Source organism: Leucoraja erinacea, chromosome 37 (genome assembly GCF_028641065.1).
Source record: "Leucoraja erinacea ecotype New England chromosome 37, Leri_hhj_1, whole genome shotgun sequence".
Lineage (NCBI taxonomy): Eukaryota > Metazoa > Chordata > Chondrichthyes > Rajiformes > Rajidae > Leucoraja > Leucoraja erinaceus.
The window spans coordinates 6,955,160-6,980,482 of NC_073413.1; the positions used below are offsets into that span (position 1 = coordinate 6,955,160).

At 40.2% G+C, this 25,323-nt stretch overlaps 1 protein-coding gene across 1 annotated transcript in view; it reads left to right on the plus strand.

Annotated features, from left to right (window-relative positions):
* The first annotated feature begins 313 nt into the window (after positions 1-313).
* The window catches only part of rangap1b (Ran GTPase activating protein 1b), a 28,482-nt gene continuing 3,472 nt past the window's right edge, over positions 314-25,323 (plus strand). The window contains exons 1-14 of the mRNA XM_055663217.1: positions 314-466; positions 5,384-5,505; positions 6,785-6,912; positions 8,985-9,044; positions 10,061-10,240; positions 13,389-13,523; positions 15,106-15,264; positions 15,425-15,538; positions 17,589-17,688; positions 18,082-18,166; positions 18,888-19,098; positions 21,788-21,898; positions 22,793-22,895; positions 24,320-24,408. Of these exons, the coding sequence (XP_055519192.1) occupies positions 5,394-5,505; positions 6,785-6,912; positions 8,985-9,044; positions 10,061-10,240; positions 13,389-13,523; positions 15,106-15,264; positions 15,425-15,538; positions 17,589-17,688; positions 18,082-18,166; positions 18,888-19,098; positions 21,788-21,898; positions 22,793-22,895; positions 24,320-24,408 (1,587 nt within the window). The 5' untranslated portion in view covers positions 314-466; positions 5,384-5,393. The remainder of the gene's footprint in view (positions 467-5,383; positions 5,506-6,784; positions 6,913-8,984; positions 9,045-10,060; positions 10,241-13,388; positions 13,524-15,105; positions 15,265-15,424; positions 15,539-17,588; positions 17,689-18,081; positions 18,167-18,887; positions 19,099-21,787; positions 21,899-22,792; positions 22,896-24,319; positions 24,409-25,323) is intronic.

Below are 25,323 nucleotides of genomic sequence, written 5' to 3' on the forward strand. Positions count from 1 at the left end.
AATTCCAGAGATTCACCACTCTCTGTGTGAAAAATGTTTTCCTCATCTCGGTCCTAAAAGATTTCCCCCTTATCCTTAAACTGTGACCCCTTGTTCTGGACTTCCCCAACATCGGGAACAATCTTCCTGCATCTAGCCTGTCCAACCCCTGAAGAATGTTTGTAAGTTTCTATAAGAGTCACGCTTGCAAACCGGCTTTCTTTCGCATGCAATCGAAAGGGCGGGGAAACCCATTCGCGCAACGTTCACAGGGAAATGTAGTTCGCGAGGGGCGTCAGCCCGGCCTGAACGGAAGGAGCGCCGTCTCGTATAGAACTACAACCCCCACAATGCTTGGCTCTTCGCACATGCGCAGGGAGAAACGGCGGAACTCACTAGATGCCGGTTTGAAAAGCGTTGACCGCCATTAAGTAAAAAAAAAACTCGGCGCGTGGAGCGAGCTGTTAAATTGCTTTCAATCCGAACGGTTTGTGGTATTTTTATTTGCACATTAATTTCCTCAGGTGTTTTTAGTGAATTTTTCGACAAATTGCTATTAATTATGATTTCTAAGTGACGCTGGAGGCTTTATAAGCGGTTTGTTCATAATTCAAGTAACGTGTTCTGTTAGTGATAAACAACCAGAGGCGCCGTCGCTTGAGTGCATTGGAGGCAGACATCGGTAGGTGTTTGGATGTAGAGCTGGTGTGTGGTTATCACCTCATTGTCATCAACGTGCTCCCAGAGCCAAGCTTGTTCCTTGATTCACAGCAGGGTTTAATGTCTTGGTTTAATGTCTCATCATAAGTAATGGGGCCTTTTTTAGACAGTGTAACAGTCACCTATTTCCGCCCTGGAGTCTTGAATGCTTGCTAACATGTCAGGGGTGTCTAATGATTCGGGGACAGGGTTAGGATCTTTGCTGAACAGTACTGCTGAGATTTCTCCCCACCTCTAGGGCTGTTCAGAAGGGCGTCTGTGATCTGGGCAGACTGCTGTGTGTGTATTATTGTAACCCTTTCCCAGCAGTTGATGATGACACAACAATGCTGTCAAGAGTACTGGAAAAAAATCAGTTCACATGGTTACACAAGATTCTGGAATCCTGATCAAAAAAAGTCCTGGAATAACTCGGAAGATAGACACTGGTAAATGCTGGAGTAACTCAGTGGGACAGGCAACATCTCTGAATCGTAGGAATGGGTGATGTTTTGGGTCGAGACCCTTCCGTCTGATGGAATAAATCAGTTGGGCAGGCAGCATCTGTGGAGGGAATGGACAGGCAACATTTCTGAAGAAGGATCTCAATCCGAATTGTCACCTATCCATTCCCTCCACTGATGCTGCCTTTCCTGCTGATTTGCTTCAACACTGTGTTTTGATCAGCATACCTGGCTGTTGTGTGTGAAATAGGCAAGCGTGTAACAAAGACGATTGTTTACCTGCAGAATTTTCACACCTTGAGTCAAAGATGGAAAGGTAACAAGTTTTGTGTTTACAATAAAAAGCCAAAATGTGTTTTCTTTAATTCAACAGATCTTTAAGATTGACAAATTATCCTTTAATCCCTAAAAATGTTTATGGAGGGAAAATTAGAAAAATTATATATAAAATAATGAGAGGCATAGAGATGGTAGACTGTCAGAACTTTTAACCCAGGGTGAAAATGTCAAGGATTAGAGGGCATAACTTTTAAGATCAGAGGGGCAAAGTTTAAATGAGATGTGAGGGGCAAGTTTTTTTAAAATCAGAGTGGTGGTCTCTGGAATATGCAGCCAGGGGAGAGGTGTTGGTGGCCTTTAAGAGGCTTTTAGATGGGCACATGATGTGCATCACATGCATGCAGAGAAGATTAGTTTAACTTGGTAAACTTTGTGGGCCTATGGATCTGTTCCTGTCTGCTACGATTCTTTGTTATATTATAATTAATTTAACATTGGTCTGTGAGAAATCACGAGGTTCTTCTGTTCATGAGCGAGTGTGCTGATCTTTCAATTTTCAGCTGAATAGATAAAGCCAGGATGGATTTATAAAGCTTAGCCCATACTATATTTAGATGTGGCAGAATTTAGTTAATGGTATATACAAATCAATCACCTGGAGTTTAATAGAGTCACTGTCCCTGAATCCTTAGTTCCCTTAAGGAATAGGTGATGTTTTTGGGTCGGGGTCCTTCTTGAATTATTGAAGTTTGACAAACAAGTTAATGCTGTGGTAAAAGCTAGCTTCTTCCAGCTTCGCACAATAACTAAAATCAAACCATTCCTCCAATTCGACCACCTTGAAAAGATCATCCATGCATTTATCTCCTCCTGCCTTGATTACTGTAACTCCCTATACACTGGCATCAGCCAATCATCCTTGTCCCGCCTGGAATTGGTCCAAAACGCCGCAGCAAGACTTCTGACGGGTACCCGTAAAAGGGACCACATCGCCCCGATTCTGGCCTCTCTCCACTGGCTCCCAGTACGGTACAGAATCAATTTCAAGCTCCTCCTATATGTATACAAAGCCCTTAACGGGCTTACCCCCACCTATGTCAAAAATCTGCTAACCTACAATTCTACCTCCAGGTCCCTCAGGTCGGCTGACTTGGGGCTACTGACTATCCCCCGGTCCAGGTTTAAGCTCAGGGGCGACCGTGCTTTTGCAGTTGCAGCACTGTGGAACAGCATCCCTATTCTCATCAGAACTGCCCCTTCTATAGACTCCTTTAAGTCTAGACTTAAAACCTATTTCTACTCACAAGCGTTTCTTGAGGTCCTCTGAGGGAGTGCTGTATGTATGTATTTATGTATGTATTGTTAGATCTATGTACCATTGTATGTAGCACATTAACCTGCACTGATGTAAAGCACTTTGGTTAACGAGAGTTGTTTTTAAATGTGCTATAGAAATAAAATTGACTTGACTTGACTTCAGACCCGAAAAGTCACCCATTCCTTTTCTCCAGAGTAGCTGTCTGACTCGCTGAATTACTCCAGCTTTTTGTGTCTATCTTTGGTTTCAACCAGCATTTGCAGTTCCTTCCCACACATCCTTAGTTCCCTTGGTCCTTTCCCCTCCCCCGGGCACTTTACTCTGCACTTGTAGGAGAAGCAATAACTGTCCCTACACCACCTCTCCTGTCTCCGTTCAGCGACTAAACACTTCCAGATGAAATAATGCACAGACCTCCAACCTCATCTAATGCTTTCAGTGCTCTTGATGTGGTCTCTTCTACATCAGGGAGCCTGAGTGTAATATAGGTAACTGGTTTGCTGAACACATGCACTCTGTCTGCCAGGGCCATTTTAATTCCCCTTCCCCCCCCCCCTATACTGATCTGTCCTTGGCCGCCTCCACTGCCAGAGTGAGGCCAATTGGAAAACTAGTATCTCATGATCTCATGTTTCATTTGGGTAGCTGACAAACCAAAGTCTTGACAGCCGAATTTTCCAATTACAGGTAACCTCTTTTCATCCACCAAACTCTATCTCTCCCCCCCCGGCAAACACACCCTCCAGCACTGCTTTCTTTTCTACTCATCACCCACCCAATTTTACTTCCCCACCCCTCCTCCCCACCCATTCACACCCCACTTTCATATCAGATTCTACATTTTGCATAATTCAGTCTGCTCCACGTCACCTCCAACCTTGATTACTATCGCCTTCCTCTCTCCCACCTGAAGTGCCAAACAGCCTCTGGATCCACCTTTTACTCTGCAGCTCTTGCCCCTTTCCTCCCCTGACCTCTTTCTACCAGCTATCTCCTATCACTCTGAAGTAGGTGCCTGATCCAAAATGTCTCCTGCCCATTTCCTTCCACAGATGCCTCTTAATATGGTTTTTGAAAGGACAAGTTAGACAAGTAAATTTGGATGGTTGGTTAATAGGATTGGTGAAGTCTGGTTCAGCAGAGACTGACACCTATGTAGATTCTGCTTTATGGGAAAGGTACAAAGAGAATGAAAAGGTAAAGAAAGGTTTGAAAATAAATTTGCATGGTATATCAAAATGAATACATTTCCAATATTTTTGGAAGGTAAAGGATATAGTGTAAATAAGACACAGAAAATTGCTGTGGTATAAATAGACATTTGTGACAAAAAATGAGACAACTCAGTCGAAGATGCACATCTTGGCATGTATTACTTTGAGATTGTGCTAGTATGGAATGCCATCCTTTTTGGGTTAGATGTTTTGAGGTGGGTGAGAATTTTTCAGATGTCCTAATGTCAAATTCTCTCAGTTTCGCAACTCTTCCTGTAATTTGAGGAATTGACTATAATCTCAAATTTTACAGAATGAAACCAGGAAGTTATAATAGATTTATTCTAACTGCTATCCTTTGACTACTTGTTGATCTCTGGGTCAAATAAATCTGATGAACAGATAAAGCTAGTAAGAATTTGAAAACAAATTGTGCTTAAGAAAACCCAATTTAAATTTTTTTTGTAGGGTTTGAGCTTGTGTTAGCTGTTCAAAAATGTTCCAGATCTGGAACCAGAGCAGTGAACTAGGAAATATTTATGGATATTATTTCTAGAAGGTGTTTGATAAAGCTCATTACTTGAATCTTGCCTAAATTTACTCAGTGAATTGACACCAAATTATTTACCCGGTTAAGAAATTGGAATAGTGGGACTGGGTTTTAAAATTGGGTGGATGTGACAAGGAGTGCATTACTGACATCTGAATAAAGTTAACCTTTGGCGGCAACAACTTTGCTCTGCTTTTGGAAGACTGAGATGTAAAATATGGGAACAATGAGGAATCCACCTAAAGACCAAGCTAAAGGTATATATGCTGTTATTTATGCCTGCGAGATCAGGACAATGTACAACAGATATGTCAGACAGCTTACCCTCTTCTACTTCAGATTCAGATTCAATTTTTATTGTCATTGTGCAGTGTACAGTACATAGACAACAAAGTACTTGCCCTCTCTGCGCAGAATACTTCATCAAATTCCAAGACACACAGCTGAAAGAATCAAATTAGATAGGTAGGACATGTCAGAAGAATATGTCTATATCAAAGTCTCTACGAATGGACCCAATGCTGGAGTAACTCGTGTTAGTGTTTTCTTGAGTGGAACATTTTCTTCTTATGGAGTACTACAGCGCTAGATTTTGGGGAGCATGGCGAGGTTGAAATACCTTGTGATATTGGTGTCTGATTCTTCACTAACTTGTATGATAGAGACCTAACGTTATTGTTCCCGAAAACATGTACTTTTCCTTTGTCGTTATGGCACAAATAAATACAGTGATTAATGCAGAACCAAATGAGTGCTGGTTACAGTAATTCCTTATTATGTGGAGTATTTGTTTTGCTAATTGAATAACAAATACCTTTTTTTTTCTGTGTGTCATTTTGGGACTTTTTTTGTACTCTGCCTAAAATGACTTTCTCAACAGGTGTTAGGAGATGGCTTCTGAGGATATTTCTCAGTTGGCGGACTCTCTTGCGAAGACTCAAGTGGGTGGAGGAGAGCTGAGTTTTAAAGGCCGTGCCCTAAAGCTTGACACAACCGAGGCTGGTAAGTGAAATGGAAAAATATCCTTTGAGGCATGAAGCAAAATGTGGCTATTAGAATATGAAGTATATATGGATGCAAGTTAATGGCTGAGTGTGTAAGTACATAATGTACTGTAGTACAAAGCCATATAAATTATGGAGGTCATGGGTTAATCTTCCCTATTTGAGCTGCAACCACATTTGCCCAGTGCTTGCACATTCTAAGGAAAGCTAATTGAAATATAATCCATTCCTGTTCAATGCTGTAGCATTTGACTTGTACCTAGAAAAAATAGTCAGTACTGTAGTGCGGCACAGTGGCGCAGCGGTAGATTTGCTGCCTTGCAACGTTTTCAGCGCCAGAAACCCAGGTTTGATCGGGTGCTGTCAGTATGTCCTTCCCGTGACTTTCTCCGAGATCTTCATACAGGTTGCAGGTAAAGACGTACAGGTTTGTAGGTTAATTGGCTTGGTATAAGTAAATTGTCCCTAATGTGTGTCGGATAATGTTAATGTGAGGGAGATCGCTGGTCGGTGCGGACTCGGTTGGCTGAAGGGCCTGTTTCCGCGCTATTTCTAAACTAAACTACTTAAAGATGGTATTTGTTGGATGAATGGCACTATTGGAACTGTACCTTAACATTCACCACTGATTGCAGGTAGGGGGAAACTATGGAGGGGACTATGGCTTGAACTAGTGTGAAAGTAATTAATTGTAATAAATAAAAAAATGATCACGTTTTCTCGCAGTCATCTAGTCTGTGGTCAATCGTATGTGGTCTGTGGTCATATCCTCTGACTCCACTATCTTCAAGAGCCCTATCTAGCTCTCTCTTGAAAGTATCCAGAGAACCGACCTCCACCGCCCTCTGAGGCAGAGAATTCCACACTCACAACTCTCCGTGTGAAAAAGTATTTCCTCATCTGTTCTAAATGGCTTGCCCCTTATTCTTAAAGTGTGGTCCTTGATTCAAGTTTTTTAATATCCTTGTAAATCTTCTCTGCACTCTTTCCAGCTCAACATCATCTTTTCTATAATATGGTGACCAAAATGCATTACTCCGAATGAGAAACAGTTTCCTGTTCAGGTGTCAGACCCTTTGTTAAAACATGCATTTTTAAATATTTCTCGTGGAAGTATTTTGCTATTTCATATAGTGATTCTTTCAATCAGCTTGCAACAGAGATCATATGCATGCTGTGAACAGTAATGTTTGGAGAAATATCAATAAATTTAACCTTTTGTTATTTTGCCTTTCATTGTTTCTTTAACCTCTGCTTTGCTCATGCATTTTTTTCAGCGACTGAGATTATTGAAGAGATTGAGAAATTCGATAATCTACAAGCGCTCTGCTTAGAAGGCAATACAATTGGCGTGGAAGCCGCTAAGGCCATTGCTAAAAGCCTTGCTGATAAAAAGGAATTGCAGGTATGAATGTTACATTGATGGCTTCATCCTACTTTTCAGTACCAAATGTCATAAGCAAGTCTATTAAACCAAGCCATAACCATATCTTCGCACGGTACCTAGTTATGTCGCACTAGTTAAAGGCCAAACAAAATTGCGTTTCCTGACTTTTATGCCTAACCCCTCTCACTTCTGATGTATGCTATAGGCTGTCTTTCCCAATTTATCTAGGTGTGTTGCCACTTCCAAAGAAGTATGGACTTGTACCCCAATATCCCTCTGTACATAAATGTTCCTAAGGGTCCTGCCATATACTCTATACTCTCCTCTTGCATTAGACCTCCCAGGATCCTAACAGTTGTCTGGATTAAATTCCATCTGTCATTTCGCTGTACATATTACCAACTGTTCTATATTCTGCTGAATATTTTGACAACCCTCTCTTGTCTGCCCATCGAGACACACACACAATTTTCTGATTTCTTTTTTTAATGACCTCTTCACCAGATATTTTACTCCCAAAAGATTTCCAGAATAAATCCAATTGTCACAGTGCTAGCAAAATATACCAATAATTTGCAGGCAAACAAGTTGTCCGTCAATGACAGTGGCTGAGGGTTGCATTCTGTGTCTTTCTAACTCCGAGTGCCCCCTTTTTTCCTAATTCTTATGTTGTCTTTTTTGCTAATTACATCGTCTCTGTGATGATTACATTGATCACATCAGGTGGATGGCAGGACTTAATTAAATCGGTGGGGGCCTTGTCTTTCTCTTTTGTTCATCAGTCCTTACTACAGGATGGTTCTACTCCTCATGAGTCAGAAATGTTTCTCTTGACTGAAGAAAACTTGTACTTCTATTGATCAATAAGCTTTCAGAATGTTGGTCAGCTTCAGCTGCTGTACTAAAACCTTTTGTGTTAGAAAACAGATTTGCAAAGAGCTCGGGGAGTGAATTTGTATCGCACCTCATTGCAAAAGGCCAGTCTAATATGATGTACTGTAGATAATTGGGGCATGGCTGCATTTGAACTCTCGACAAATCATGAATCCTTCTTTTGTAAACAATGCCTCATTTTAATCGATTGTACACTTGTTTTCAAAGTCCTCCACAGCCCTGTCTGCCCCATCCCAAATCTCGTTATGCTGAAACTACCGAATTCTAGATTGAGGCTGGATTTAATCACTTGGCCTTTGGTATCCTCTCCATCCTTTTTCATGTTCCTATCTTTCTTTCTTCCTGTATCAACACCTTATCAACTGTCCCTCTAACCAAGATTTTGTCTTCTGTTCTAGTATTGTTTGTCTCCTGACAAGGATTGATTTTATTTGACATTCCATTGTGTTAAAGGTTCTTCTTGAGTTTCTTTTTCTCTTCCTCCATATCCCAATTTCAGAAGAATATTCCCTTCATGTAGCTGACCAACTATTTTGTAACTGCTCAGCAAGCTTCAGTGATAGGGCATTCATTTCTCTGAGTTAACTGTGGATGTAAACCCCACTGAGTATTTCAACATTACATTCAGAGGTGATTCTGTTATTTCTGCTGTTGAGGATGCAATTGTTATCAGCGATGTTTCTTGAATAAGGGAGTAAGTCTTTTCAGAATTGGAAGATATTATTTCTGGTGATCTCTTCTTCTCTGACCCAAAAGATTAGGTACAAGTTACAGTAAAATTTGTCATCAAAGCATTGTGGGGTGTGGACTGGAGGGCGAGTCGGTGCAATCAATAACTAACGACCACTTGTAAAGTTTACCATAATTCACTTTTAATTTAACTTTAGCATAAGCAAGCAGTTGTATATTGACTGTCCTCCGTGGTCATAGCATTCTTGTTCAGAGCTTTCTTATAAAATAATTCATGCTGGTGTCTAAATTCTTTGTATATATCTTATAGATTTACTTATAGATTAACTTCCAAGCTTAAAATAATCCTTGAAAATAATCCTGCAATATCGTATAATTTTGAAGCCGCAGCTGGCAAAATTACTTTACTGAAACTAATGTTCAATTTTACTTTCAGTAAATAAATTTTTGATGGTTACCATTTGGTAAATTATCTAATCGCATTTCCTACCCTTCCTTTCTCTCAGAAATGCCTCTGGAGTGATATGTTCACAGGACGCCTACGGACTGAAATTCCACTCGCTTTGGTAAGAATAACCTCTCTGAAATCCACGTTATTAAGGTCAATGATCATTTGTGGACAGAAGCTGATGGGGTTTAAGATTGTGGGACAGTGGGAAGCACATCTAGATTGGGAGTGAACGCATGCTATTAAATGGTTACACTTTTTTCATTTCTTTAACTCATTGGCTAATTCTGCAGAGATCCTAATCCTAATAAGCTTGTTTACACCCTTGAAGTTTGGATTGCTGAGTTTCTTCAGTCGAAAGTGTTTTTCATCAAAATAACAACTGTTTTGTATTCTGGGTTGAAATATTTATAGTGTTCCTGGCAATAATGGTACATTTTCTCACAATATGTTTTGTATCTGTATGGGAGACACAAATACTGTAGTTGCTAGAATCTGGAGCAGTAAACAATACTGGAGGAACTTAGCAGGCTGAGTATCATACATGGAGGAAAACGGACAGTTGACATTATGGGTCAGGATAAGGTACCAGCCTGAAATGTTAACTGTCCCTTTCTCTCCACAGATGCTGCGCAACCTACTGAGTATCCCTATAGTCGTTTTTTTGTGTGCATTCTTTGTAACTCTGCACTGGTAGTGCAAAACATGAAGATCATCTTTACCCCCCCACCCCTCTCAGTGTCTTGTTTTCTACTCTTCATCTTGTACTCTATTTTCTGTCTACTATTGCTTTGCCATTCCTGACCATTACTTGATACACAACATAGGTCAATTAAGGACATTGACATATTTTATCTAGTTCCCCCTTGTTTCTTAACCTTTTGATTCTATTTGAGTATGTATTTCCATAGACAAATTAAAGAAGCTCAAATATCAATATTATATTGAGTATGTTGTTATCAATACCCAAGTCTGGCAGGTTGGGCTTGGTGTGATTTTTGTTCTCATGGGGGTGAGTGGAGGGGAAAGGGGAGGTGGAACAAACAAACAAACTGAGTCCTATCACAAATGGCAACGAATATATACTGGAACATTTTAACTTAAAATATATTTTTTTGTATTAATTCTCTAAAGATATCCCTGGGCAATGCAGTAATGAGTGCGGGAGCCCAGCTGACACAGCTGGACTTAAGTGACAATGCATTTGGGCCTGATGGAGTCCGGAGCATTGAAACCTTGCTGAAGAGCAAAGCGTGTTACACATTACAGGAGCTACGACTGAATAACTGTGGCATGGGAATCGGCGGCGGCCAGGTATTTACTAGCGGTTTTCATGACATTCAAATTATTCAACTAGTTTCTGTCCAAATTGATCTGAGCATTTATTAATGTTTGAGCCCAGATGACGTTGACAGACTACTAAGTTGTGAAGCTGTCCTTGTTTAAAGCTCCAAGTTTCCACTTTCTAACAGGAGTTGCTATCCAACTTGCACATCCAGAACTCGAGTAGCTTTTTAGTTTTTACTCTGATTCCCAGTTAGATTTCCACAATAGGGTATGTTATAGCACCTAAATATTAAGCTTGATGCACACAGTGGGCTGTGTTATATATTCCCTTTTTTTTTGTTGACTAACATTAATGAATGTTAAATAATGAACAGTTGATTCAGATATTATTAAATGAAAGCACACTTCCAGTTGTTATAAATGAAAGCACTGGCTAACATTTTTAAAGTTTGGATTGAAATTGTTGATGTGAAATGTAGAGCAATGAAGCATTCCACCTTCTTTCTTGGAGAAATTGGAAAGTCAACCTATTACCTGCCTCACAGTTAACAGTACTGTGCCATTGACTTAGTATACATAATTTATATTTGTAACAAAAAAATCTAGACTAATGATATTCCTTATCTTCAAGCAGAAAGTGCAAGTATATATGAATGCTCTAAATTGTACATGGCACTAGTCTTCTGAGCGTAAAAGTGACCCTAGTGACAAATCAAGATTAGTTATGGTTCATTAGTTATCAGAGCTGGAATGAGCTGTCACTTGGACTTGATTGGATTAATTAGAGTAGATCTTCATGGATTATAAAGACAAATCATGCCTAACAAATTAGATTTTTGTTTTTGGGATGAATACTTTTTTTTTTGCCATGGTTCAAAAGAGATTTGATAAATGTCACAAAATAGGTTCATCACCAAGGTTAATGCCTGTGAAATAAAAAAGGCTGATAAATGGCTAAATAAAAGGAATCAAAGTAGTACTGACATTTTTTTTTAGACTGGAGGCGGTGGATAATGGATTCCCCAAGCTTTGTTTAAAATGTATTAATGTGTTCACAGGGCTCAATTCTCACAACTTGATGTGAAATACCTCCATCCCTTTCACTGTAAAATGCACGTACAAGTGTGAAGAAGTCACGATAAACCTTTATAATTCATTGGTTCAGCTCAAATTATGTGCCCAGTTCTAGGTGTTGCACTTTGCAAATAATCTGGAGATGATGCAAAGGAAATCTACCAAAATAATTGATTTAAATTTCTGCCATGGTCCGTGGGGCATTTAGTTGTGAGGATAAAATGGAGAAATTGGGCTTATTCCTGATAGGATTTTGAGGGGATTTAATCGAGCTATTTAAAATCCATGCAGGATATAGACAAGTGTACAGCGAAAAAGTTGCCATTGGTGGAAGAGTCAAGAACTAGAGGGTAAAGAATAAAGGTGATTAGCAAAAGAATCAAAACTATCATGAGGGACATTGTTTTTTGCACAACAAGAGGTCACAGCCTTGACTGTACTGTTAGTGCCGTAGTGAAGGCAGATTCAATTGTAATGTTAAAAGAAGAGCTAGATAAATATCTGAAAGGATAGAATTTGCAGGAGTATGGTGAGAGGATAGTAGAGTGGATTGCTAGTATGGACATGGCAGGGAAAATGGTCTCCTTGTGTGGTGTTACAATTCTGTTAAACAGACTGAGTACATTCAAATGGCTTACTCTCTGACATATTTCTGCAATGCTCTGGATCGTTGACCTATTCTATCTGTCTATTGTCTGGTTGCAAAGCTATTGCCAGGACTATCAAATTATGGCTGGGGAGTATTGAATTGTTTCCTTTATAACATAGTGGGCTCAGTGCAGACGATTGATACCCAAGCACATCAAACCCACCACTCTCAACGACTGGCGACCCATAGCACTGACACCCATCATCAGCAAATGCTTTGAGAAGCTAGTAAAGGACATAATGTACAGTTTTGGTCTCCAAATCTGAGGAAAAACATTCTTGCCTTAGAGGGAGTACAGAGAAGGTTCACCAGACCGATTCCTAGGATGTCAGGACTTTCATATGAAGAAAGACTGGATAGACTCGGCTTGTATTTAGAAGATTGAGGGGGGATCTTATAGAAACTTACAAAATTCTTAGGGGGTTGGACAGGCTAGATGCAGGAAGATTGTTCCCGATGTTGGGGAAGTCCAGGACAAGGGGTCACAGTTTAAGGATAAAAGGGAAATCCTTTAGGACCGAGATGAGAAAAACATTTTTCACACAGAGAGTGGTGAGTCTCTGGAACTCTCTGCCACAGAAGGTAGTTGAGGCCAGTTCATTGGCTATATTTAAGAGGGAGTTAGATGTGGCCCTTGTGGCTAAAGGGATCAGAGGGTATGGAGAGAAGGCAGGTACAGGATACTGAGTTGGATGATCAGCCATGATCATATTGAATGGCGGTGCAGGCTCGAATGGCCTACTCCACCTATTTTCTATGTTTCTATAATCTCCTCACTACCCAACAACTTGGACCCCTGCTAATTTGCCTACCGTCCCAACAGATCAACAAATTTACCCTTCAAAGGTCAAAAAACGCAAATAGTTTTCACATAGCTGATAAGAAATATCAGCAGAAAAAATTGGCATTTATTTACAGCAATTGAACACTAAATTCCTTCCATTTGGCCTATAAATTAATGTAAATTAGATATAAAAATCATGTTATATTGTGAATTATTTGTGAATAATCTTTGGACACTTAGGCTATTTAAAAATGTTAATCTTTCCTTAAGAAATGGGCTTTTGACTATCCAAGATCACAGCTTTTTTGTAATGTCCATTGAAAATCAATAGGGAACAAGATGCTAATTTCCGAGTATGAAAATGGCCATAACTTTTTTAATACTTGAGATAGGAAAGTGAATTTGGTGTCAAATTAAACTTATTGTTATGCTTTATCTGATGGGATAAATTGAAGACTTGATTTTTAAATTCTCAAAATTTTGTAACATTGCTAGGATATGTGCTTGAAAGTCAAGACCTGCAGCACAAATCTTGGAGATGAAATTAAGTTGGAGTTTTTAGCTGCAACAGATAAAATGGACTAGATTGTCTCCAATGTTATACTTTTTCTGTGATTCCACTGTGGTATTTTCTGATATTTATCAAAATTGGTTTTCTGTTTCTGCAGATTCTTGCAGCGGCACTCAGTGAGTGTCGCAGAAATTCAAGTGCATTGGGAAAGCCAATGGCACTGAAAGTTTTCATTGCTGGGAGAAATCGTCTGGAGAATGAAGGTGCCATCGCACTGGCTGGTGCTTTTAAGGTACAGAATTTTAATAATGTGCGCTTGTCTGCTTCTTCATCGGGAGTAAAGGCAGTGTTGTGGAGCATTGTAGTATTCTTCCTGTCCATTCATTAGGTATTGATCTATGTTTTCAAGATTTATCAGCGAAAGAGAAGTCCACTCAAGCCTAGTGTATTGCCTTAGTGCCCTAATATCTATAGTGAAAACTATGGTGCTAATGGATTTAGTTTCTCCAGTGTTATCACAGATTCACCACACTCTGTGAGAAAAAGTGTTTCAGATTCAGATCAGATTCAATTTTAATTGTCATTGTCAGTGTACAGTCGTTGTCTCTGTACTGTACACTGACAATGACAATTAAAATTGAATCTGATCTGAAACACTTTTTCTCACAGAGTGTGGTGAATCTGTGGAATTCTCTGCCTCAGAGAGTAGTGGAGGCGGGTTCTCTGGATGCTTTCAAGAGAGAGCTAGATAGGGCTCTTAAAAATAGCGGACAGGGGATGTGGGGAGAAGGCAGGAACGGGCTACTGATTGGGGATGATCAGCCATGATCACATTGAATGGCGGTGCTGGCTCGAAGGGCTGAATGGCCTACTCCTGCACCTATCGTCTATCAAGAGTCTCGTGAACATAATATAAAACAGCACTAATGCATGAAACTATTGAGCTTCATGTTGCACTGGTTCTTTCACGTTAGCCAATTGTTGATCCTACAATGTCATGAACTTCAGTTATGCTCGGCAATTTCTGATGGCACTTTATCAAACAACGCCGCATTACATACAGGCAGAGAATTTCTGGCTGGATTAGTTTTGAAAGAAAATATGAATTGGCTGCCATTCATTTATTTGTTTTATCAAAATGCAAATTCATCGTTTATTAAAATCACCTAAGGTTTTCCCCCATCAGTTAGGCTGGCTGACTAAGTTCCTTTCTCTCTACTGTTTAGAAAAATAAATTTAAGACTATGAGATTGCAGATGATAATTTGAAAGTCTTTGTGGTCTCCACCTTTGCTTTGCTCAGCAATTTCCCCCTTGAAAACGGACAATTACTTAAAGTAGACAAAAATGCTGGAAAACCTCAGCGGGTGCAGCAGCATCTATGGAGCGAAGGAAATAGGCAACGTTTCGGGCCGAAACGTTGCCCATTTCCTTCGCTCCATAGATGCTGCTGCACCCGCTGAGTCTCTCCAGCACTTTTGTCTACCTTCGATTTTCCAGCATCTGCAGTGCCTTCTTAAATTACTTTGCTATATTTAAGAGGGAGTTAAATGTGGCCCTTGTGGCCAAGGGGATCAGAGGGTATGGAGAGAAGGCAGGTACGGGATACTGAGTTGGATGATCAGCCATGATCATATTGAATGGCGGTGCAGGCTCGAAGGGCCGAATGGCCTACTCCTGCACCTAATTTCTATGTTTACTTAAAGTGCTGTTCAGAAATTGAGTAAATTAATTTCTTCAGTGTCTTCAAAGATAATGTCTTTACATCTAGGCAATGGCCTTTCTAGTGGAATAACAACAGAATTGGCCACTCTTTGGTTTTTGCTTTATTTTTTTTGATCACGCTCATAGATTATCCAAATAAATTTTGTTTAGTCCATAGGAACCCTGGAGGAGGTGCACATGACACAGAATGGAATAAACCACCAAGGCATTACAGCATTAGCGAAGGCCTTTACTGAAAACCCAAACCTGAGGGTTGTAAATCTTAATGACAACACCTTCACTGAAGAAGGAGCTATTGCTATGGCTGAGGTAAGAGGCTGAGGCAGCAGTATTTTTTATTTTACCCTTTGCCACAATGTTAGAAACATTACACATTTGCCAATACTAGCAGCCATTTCACATTAAATCTTAGTTAGTACTTCCATGACGATTGCTGTTTAAATATTTTTTTTCTCTCTCATGTTTTTAGACACTGAAGACTCTGCAAAACATTGAAGTTCTAAATTTCGGAGATTGCCTGGTGCGATCAAAAGGAGCTATAGCCATTGCTGAAGCTGTAAAACATGGCTTAAAGAAACTAAAGGTTTGCTTTTTAAAACTTTGGAAGATTTTTTTTTCATTTTCTCCTTCTCCTCAACCTGCCCAAATCCAAATGGAGCTGAATCAATCAATGCCAACTGCTCCAGTGCTGCCTTTTAGTGGGAATCGCCGAAATCACCTTCAAACCTAGTTGTGCAACCCCGCTCTTTCTCTTAAAACTTTTCCCTTTTACGTGTTTGCCAACCTGTTGTCCACTGACTTCTGTTTGGAGAAGTTAATTGGAGTACAAGCATAAATTAAATGTAAGTTGTTGTAATTAATGTTGAGAATTGGTGCAATAATTTAATAGAAAGGAGAGAGCATTCTTTAAAAAAAGAAATTGGTATGTTGTATTATTGATTCTTGTAGAAGCTCGGGATGATTCTGTTAAATAGTTGTTAGTTCTTTGAATTAAATGAATTAATATATGATTTATAATAATTATGATGGTGCAGACTTGCTGCAATAATTTATCAATCCTGATTTGTAATATTAGTGCTTGGGCAAAGTGAATGTTGTACATTCCTCCCTCTCAACATCATTAACATTGTTAATAGTTGGCCCTCGTGGGGATATGTTAAATTGGTGAATTGCATCCCTCTGCCAGGAATTGCACAAACAGGAAGAGAAAGGGAGGGCAAGCAAATACTTCAATGTTGTTTTAAGCATAATGGATGTGTGGGGGGGGAGGGAAGGGAAAAGAAAAATCGACACCTATATCTAGTACCTCAGCCTGACAGTTCAGTTGAAGACTTACCAAGGTAGTATTTGTGCAGTTAGAATGCTGTGGGTGAATTTAACAAAGTTTTCAAGATGTTAAAAAACATTTTTTTAAGGCAACTGATGTAGAAAGAGACTTCTGCTAAATCTGGAAATGAAATGTTGAAATTGAAGCCACTCTCCAAAGTGAATTCGACAAATATTTTGATTATGTAGCGGTTGATAGAAATTTGATTTACATTTACATAAATTACATTTGACATTAATTTTCATTCCAAGATTGATTAGTTTGTTCTCAAAGGCGGATGTGTGGATTGATTATTAGCTAATTCATCTTTTTTTTTCTGTCCCTGTCTTGCTGCATTCCTGTATGTTTGCAATCTCCTGATTTAACTGGAATGTATTAGCTGACTGCAAACACAACTTAAAGAGTGCTTCTAACAGTAAAACATCCCAACATGTGCCATGGGAAAGTTGCAAAACAGAATTTGGCTTCAATACGTGAAAAATACTGGGGTGGAGAAACAAAAGCTTGGTGTTCATCGTGTTCCTTAAAGAAAAAAACCTGGATTGGGGGAGAGATTTTGGGAAGGACTTCCATAGCTAGGGTAGACAAAAGTGCTAGTGAAAATCAGCGGGTTTGGCAGCATCAATGGAGCGAAGGAAATAGGCAACGTTTTGGGTGGCTAATATCGGGGGTGGCAGGTGGCTAATATCGGGGGTGGTGAAGAGAGAGTTGTGGGATTGCAAATAAGGCAGATAAGGAGATGGAATGACTTGAATTCACTGGTAAGATTTTTTAAAGAATAGAGATTGTGCATAACTGAGATCAATTCTAGGTTGATGAGTCTGAGGGTGATGGATGAACCGCATTGGTACAGGCCAGAACGTGGGGAAAAATGAATGCCCCAAAGACTCCAAATACTCTTTATAATGATAGTTGAGTTCAGGCAGTGAGATTTTACAATTCAATTTGATCCTGCCCACCCATTTTTGGCTTCAGCCAGTATCGCTGGTTTGTATTGGGAAGCAGAAACTTCCATTTGTCTTAGTTTTAGTTTAGTTTGATTTTAGTTTAGAGATACAATATGGGAACCGGCTCTTTGGCCTACAGAGTCTGCGCTGACCCATTCACACTAGTTCTATGTTATCCTATCTCTCCCCTTGTTGCCAATATTAATATTTGACTAGCATCTTGTGTGGGATCAGCTTGGAAGTTTGTTGTAGAATTGGGAACTGAATCTGGATACTTCTGGCTTTCCACCTTTCTTCAATAATCGACGTTTTATTTTTTTCATCCTCGCCGTCATTTATTTGACTGCATGTATCTGTAGGAATTGAATCTTTCATTTGGTGAGATCCGGAAGAATGCTGCAATCACAGTGGCTGAGGCTATGGAAGATAAATCTCTGCTTGAAAAACTTGATCTAAATGGTATGTGTGTGTGTCTGTTTTCTAATCTTAAAGTGTGATCCCAACCTTCACTAATTCGAAATAAGGGGAGTGGGTTATTTCTCCATTATTAATTCTTTTGGATTTAGCCTGCTCAAAGTCTATTGTCATTCTCATCATATTCTCTTGGAACTGATGAAAGGTGCTGTCTTCCCTCTTTTGTTATCCCCATTCTCCCAAATCCAGAGATTTCTCAATGGTAGCAAGCTCAACATCAGCATCCATCAGTTACCCACGAGACAATGTGTAAATTGGGGGCCAAAAGTAACAAAGGAAGACCGGCTCAATTGTAATCTTTTTCAGGTGCACTTGTCTGTGTGTTTCTCAAGGTACATTGTTTTGAAGCTAGCAATAAAGTTGATTTTATCTATCTAGGAAATTGCCTTGGCGAGGAAGGCTGTGACCAGTTGCGGGAAATCATGGACAGTTTTAAGAAGCAAGATTTGCTGACTTCTCTCAGGTAAGTTCAGAACCAACTCCGTAGATTCAAGAGCAGTGTTTATTGCTTTCCTTTCATTCTCACCATCTCTTTGAAAACAAATCCTATCCAGGGAATATAAATAATCTCCATCACAACTGTAAATCATACATTTACATAGAAACATAGATGGTAGAAACATTTGTACCATATGATCATCCTATTTCATAAGTTCATGAATTCATGTGATAGGAGCAGAAATAGGTGATTTGGCCCATCAATTCTACTCTGCCATTCGATCATGGCTGATCTATATTTCCCGCCTAACCCCATTCTCCTGCCTTCTCCCCATAACCCTTGACACCCATACGCAACAAGAATCTATCTCTGTCTTAAAAATATACATTGACTTGGCCTCCACAGCATTCCATGGCAACGAATTCCACAGGTTCACCACCCTCTGACTAAAGAAATTCCTCCTCATCTCCTTCCTAAAAGAATGTCCTTTAATACTGAAGCTATGACCTTCGATCGTAGACACACACCCACTAGTGGAAACAAACTCTCCACATCCACTAGGCCTTTCACTATTCGGTAAGTTTCAACGAGGTCCCCACCTCCCCCCTCATCCTTCTATACTCCAGCGAGTGGGGACCCAGTGCTGTCAAAACGCTCATCACATGTTAACCCACTCGTTCCTGGACTCGGGATTCCTGAGTATTTCTTACTCGGCAACGCATACGTTTTTGTTTTTTTTCTTAAGCGACGACGAAAGCGACGGAGACGGAGATGAAGATGATGAGGAAGAGGATGAAGCGGAGGAGGATGACGATGACGACGATGATGATGATGATGATGATGATGAAGAAGAAGAAGACGAAGGAGAGGAGGAAGAGGAGGAAGAACCAAGAGAAGAAGAAAAGGAGCAAGTGATAGTATCACCAGTTGCACTGCAAATAATTGAATCATCCATGGTAGGCTTTTGAGAAATCAAGGTGTAGAAATAATTTAATGACGCTTTGGGTCATAACATTTGGCATGATTCAGGATAAATTAGAAATTGTTGTGTTGTATTTAGAACATAGAAACATAGAAAATAGGTGCAGGAGTAGGCCATTCGGCCCTTCGAGCCAGCACCACCATTCAATATGCTCATGGCTGATCATCCAACTCGGTATCCCATCCCTGCCTTCTCTCCATACCCCCTGATCCCTTTAGCCACAAGGGTCACATCGAACTCCCTCTTAAATATAGCCAATGAACTGTGGCCTCAACTACCTTCTGTGGCAGAGAGTTCCACAGATTCACCACTCTCTGTGTAAAAAATGATTTTCTCATCTCGGTCCTAAAAGATTTCCCTCTTATCCTTAAACTGTGTGACCCCTAGTTCTGGACTTCCCCAACATCGGGAACAATCTTCCTGCATCTAGCCTGTCCAACCCCTTTAACAATTTTGTAAGTTTCTATAAGATCCCCCCCCCCCCTCAATCTTCTAGAAATCTCAATTTAGATTTCAAAACAAGATTTGGTACGCAAGCATTAGACACTTGCAAAAGATTTGGGGGGGCATTTTAGCGGTCTTGTTTTTAACAGACTGAGTGTGCAGGGAAGAGAAGGTGTGACTAGGGCTATCCTTTCAAAAGAATAAACTAATGAAGTACAGAAGGGACCTGATCATAGTTGTTGCAATTTAATAAAAAAACAATGATTTAATGTTGCGGAATATGGTGAGTAACAGATCAGATGGATTTGATTTTTATAGTGATGTTATTATTGAGTAGATTACAGCAGGGAATGTATTTGTAATATCTTCCTCTTGTCAAATATTTCTTCAGAATGGCCATAAACATTACTGGCTATAATGGCAGTTCTGCAGCCAAGAGTGAAGACCAGAGCTGTTTTTATTAGTAGATGTATTTTTATTTTCCCATTCAAGTACATTCTCCTAATCACATCTTTTTGAATGCTGGAATTAATCACATAGATAATTATGTGCGCAGAATATAAATAATGGCTCTCTGGTATATGTGGAATAACTTGTTGCTCCATCACAGTGCTTTCTCCAGTTATCATTTGATTGCAGAACATTTATAAACAAAAGCCTTTTCTCTCTCCCCTTGGAATGGTAACTACTTCCTTTTCTTCTCTGAAAGATGGGTTCTGCCAACAAAAAACAGACAGATCAAAATACACAAAGTAATAAGCAAAATGCTGAGCCTTTTAAGTGTCTCCGTGACTTTGAATGTTTTTACATTTGACTCTGAGAACACATCCCAGTTCAGTTCTAAGTAGCATTGACATCTGGAGACTTCATTGTGATAGCGATGCTGATGCCTCCAGAGGTGTTTGTCAAGAGGGGTGTTCTTGACTTAGAATGGAGGATGCTCTGCTCAACATCTGTACCTGACCTATAAACCTTATATGAATTTGATGAAACCTTTGATCACTTGTGAATTAATATAATACAAGTACTGAATACTGAGGGAAAATTGCTTCCCTGAGGGGGTGGGACATTGCAACCTTCTTAAGGGGTTGGACAGGCTAGATGCAGGAAGATTGCTCCCGATGTTGGGGAAGTCCAGGACAAGGGGTCACAGCTTAAGGATAAGGGGGAAAATCCTTTAAAACCGAGATGAGAAGAACTTTTTTCACACAGAGAGTGGTGAATCTCTGGAACTCTCTGCCACAGAGGGTAGTTGAGGCCAGTTCATTGGCTATATTTAAGAGGGAGTTAGATGTGGCCCTTGTGGCTAAGGGGATCAGAGGGTATGGAGAGAAGGCAGGTACAGGATACTGAGTTAGATGATCAGCCATGATCATATTGAATGGCGGTGCAGGCTCGAAGGGCCGAATGGCCTACTCCTGCACCTAATTTCTATGTTTCACGTGGTCCACCCTGTTTCGACAAATGCAATCAACACGGCGTGCACAATCAAATAAGATCAAATAGAACAAATTGTCCGACAACTTTAGGCAGTGCACGCCATACGCAAGAAGAAGACGCCTCCCTGAGAATACAACGTCAACTCTTAATTGACTCAGTCGTGTCTCAGTGATCTTTTTTTCTCTAGCAATAGCAATTTGCATAATGTGCCTTGAATACAAACCAGTTCTCAGAAAAATATATAATTAAACCAGAATGGATGCTAAGCCAATAAATAAGACGGAAACTGAAAAATGGACCCAAAAAACCCAGAAGAAGGAATAAAAGAGCTAAGAGATACAGTAACAGAATAGTGCTTAGATGCTGAAGGCAAGGCTGTCAAAGGTGGAGTGAACAATGCAAAGCCAGAATAGGTGGAACAGAATTCTGTAACGTTGGGGCTTAGGACTACATTTGTTTGTGGGATTAGAGGTTAGAGCAGGTCTAAGAGAGTCGGTAGGAAAGATGTGGAGGGACTGCATAAAGGCATTTGAGCTTTGAGATTAATTGGATACATTGGAGAATCTGGATCCCAGGGATAGTTTGTAAATGGGACTTGGTATTGCATAGATTTCAAGTGATTGTGCTACTGTTTATGGAAGGCTTGATGGCTGAACCTCATTTGATCTTCAGTGATCTATTTTGCCCTTTATTGCAATTACTGGAAAGGAAGCTTGTGTTCGCAAACTAGGCTACGCTCTGATTATTCCATGTTTTCATTCATTATTTTATTTTACTAGAAAACAATTGGAATCGCAACAGAACCAGAAGCTGCAACCTTCTTGGCCTTTCCATCCCCGGACAAACTGCTTAAACTAGGGCCTAAACGTTCACATTTGCTATTACAACAGGTACTGTGCAAATATCGAGTATTTCCTTTACAATATTCTTCCCTTATGATTTCCTCATTCTTCACAGCCAACATATTGCTTAAGAGGTCTTGTTGTCATGGGTGCTGTCGGTACATTGATGTCTCAATCATTGGAGGGTATTAGCTGCAGGAGAGGTTGGACAGACTTGGATTGCAGAACTCCACTGGGCACGGATCTGCAGCCTGAATATTGTCCTTCCACCATAACCCTCTGCCTTTTCTCATTAAGCCAGTTCTGAATCTAAATAAGCACGTCGCTGTTAATCCTGTGCATCTTAATCTCTAGATCAATTTATCTAGGGGGCTTTTAACAAATGCCTTACAAAAATCCATGGAGATAATATCCACCATCCTGCCATCATTAATCACCTTTGTCACATCAAACTTTATCAAAGACGTGTTGTTTACCTTTTTACTTTAAACAAACGGCGTGGAAACATGCCCTTCAGCCCACGCCGACTAGTGATCACCCCGTACACTAGCATTAGGGACAATTTACAGACCCAATTAACCTACGAACCTGTGCATCTTTAAAGTGGAAGGAAGCTAAAGAAAACCCACACAGTGACAGGGAGAACGTACAAACTCCGTAGAGACATCACTCGTAGTCGGTGTCAAACCCGAGTCTCTGGCGCTGTAAGGCAGTAACTCTACCAGTGTGCCACCCCTTTGTTCTGATTAACGTAACTCGGTTTGAGCTAATCATTTAGTTCATGAGTGGTGATATTTACTGTCTAGACTCAACTGGACAAGTGCTGATTGTTAAACCATAATGAACCATAATATAGACCTGTCCCTGTGACATTGGGCATGGGGGTAAAAGAGTGAAGGGACAACTCTCTTGAATTAATTTTCCTTTGGTTGTTGTCCTCAGACCGATCTATCAAATGCTGAAAAAGTTGTTCAAACATTTCTGAAAGTATCTGCAGTCTACAAAGAGGATCAGGAAATAAAAACAGCTGTACTAGAAACTGCAGGTAAAATGTTTGTCATCTTTATTGACTGAATTGCTTTGATGTATAGGCAGCTTGAATCTCTTATAGTTTCAATTCAAATTATGTGTAGACCTCTCCCGAACAACTCTGCAGAAAAATGGCCCGCGTTCATTCTGAGTTCTGTTTGAACTTCAGACGTGCTTTGGATTTGTTACATTAAAATCTGGAATTCCAATAAGACTTCAGTTCGAGCGCTGGAAAGATTTGGGGCATCTGCACTCGAAACTATCCAAATGACCTAATTCAGTAATGATCCAAAAATTGTGCAGTGGGTACAACTATGAACTGTGTTGGTCTAAAACGCAGCTGTAATATTAGGTGCACCATGTATAGTTCTCGGGTAAGTTTGAGATTCAGTAGGCAGTACCCTCGAGTCCAATTCAGCTTGTAGTTTCATCCTCTGCCAAGCCATTCACGCATAATGTTCTGTCGCTCCAATGTGATACTGAAGGTGTTTTCATTCTATTGGGGATATTGTCTTTTGGGTGAGATGGAAATCAAAGCTTGGCCTGCCTTCTCGAAAAACAAAATCCTAAAGTCGTATTTTAAGAAAAGCACACGTGTTCACGCTTGTATTTGTCAATATTTATCTTTCAGTACTGAAGTATCTAGCTAGTATCACTTGTAGTATCTAGCTAGTATCACTTTGCTGTTTATAGGAGCGTATTGCATGAAAATTATTTTTCCAGTTTGCAATAATTCTTCAAAAATACTTATTTTGCTGTGAGCTAAATCCAGGTTTTTTTTTTCTTTTTGACCATTGAAGATATTAATGTTGTAGCCATTATGCATACAAAGAACCATGCCAATACAGTAAATAATTAAAGGTACACAAAAATGCTGGAGGAACTCAGCGGGTGCAGCAGCATCTATGGAGCGAAGGAAATAGGTGACGTTTCGGGCCGAAACCCTAGAAGGGTTCCCTAGAAACCCTAGAAGGGTTTCGGCCCGAAACGTCACCTATTTCCTTCGCTCCATAGATGCTGCTGCACCCGCTGAGTTTCTCCAGCATTTTTGTGTACCTTCGATTTTCCAGCATCTGCAGTTCCTTCTTGAACAGTAAATAATTAATATTCTTTTCTACAAAAATATAACCCACTATAGTTTAGAGCTCTAATTAGAATCCCATTTCCATTATGAAGCAATCTAAACATATTGGGTAGCATACATTACTAGCAGACTGTGCAGTTAAAGAATGCCTCCACCACATTCTCCATGGAAATTAAGAATTGGTATTAAAATGTTGGCGATATTGGTGTTGTCCACATTCTTGAAAGGGACTCTCGTTTTGAAAAATGAGAAGTCTGTACTACTTGCCTTTATCAAAGCCAAACGTGAGCACTAGTTGAAATTTAACCCTGAAATTGAGAATAATGGAATGAAATGTGCATTTTCCCCCTGCATAGATGAACTTTTGCAGAAAGCCTTCAAGACGCCTGGATTTCAACTAGATCTTTTCGTCACTACCCTCTTGGTGTATATGGGGCTGCTGAAGGTAAGAACTGATGCCGAAGATCCATTTCATGCAACTGTGGCCTGGGTGTTGATGTATTATCCTGGATGTCACTGTCTTTGAGGGCCATTCAATCCGCAAGTGAAGCCGCAGAGAAAGCCACTTGGTGGTTTTGGATTAAGATGGCTGATCCGTGGGCGGTTGCTGCTGGGACTCGAGCCGGGGCTTGATCAACCCCGACTGGGTCGCCTGGGCGAGGGTGTCTGATGTTGTGAGACCCGAAACACCCGATGACCCCAGGTCACATCACTGAGGATGCGTCCCAGCGCTTGTAGAATATGTATCTTTCACACATCCTGGATGTCACTGTCTTTGTTCTGATTTGCCTCATTAAACGTTAATGGGCATGGAATACAATAGCATATAAGTTTACAAATGGGTAGCACAGTGGTGCAACTAATAGAGCTGCTGTCTCACAGCTCCAATGACCTAGTCCTAACGTACGGTGAGGAGTTTGCACATTCTCCTTGTGGCCCTATGAGTTTCCCCTGGATGTTACAGTTTATCCTCCTCCTACAAATGTGTTGGCTGATAAATCAGTTAGACATTATAAATAGTTTTTTATGTATAAAAAAAAAATGGTAGAACTTTGGGCATTTGGCGAGGAGAAAACATCAATGACTGAAGGACCTGCTTATGTGCTGTTATTAATTATTTATTCTGTGCTTAAAAATATCCACTGACTCGGCCTCCACATCCTTCTGTGGCAAAGAATTCCACAGATTTTCCACCCTCTGGCTAAAGAAATTCCTCCTCGTCTCCTTCCTCGAAGAACGTCCTTTAATTCTGAGGCAAAGACCTTTAGTCCGAGACTCTCCCACTAGTGGAAACATCCTCTTCACATTCACTCTATCCAAGCCTTTCACTATTCTGTACGTTTCGGTGAGGTCCCTCCTC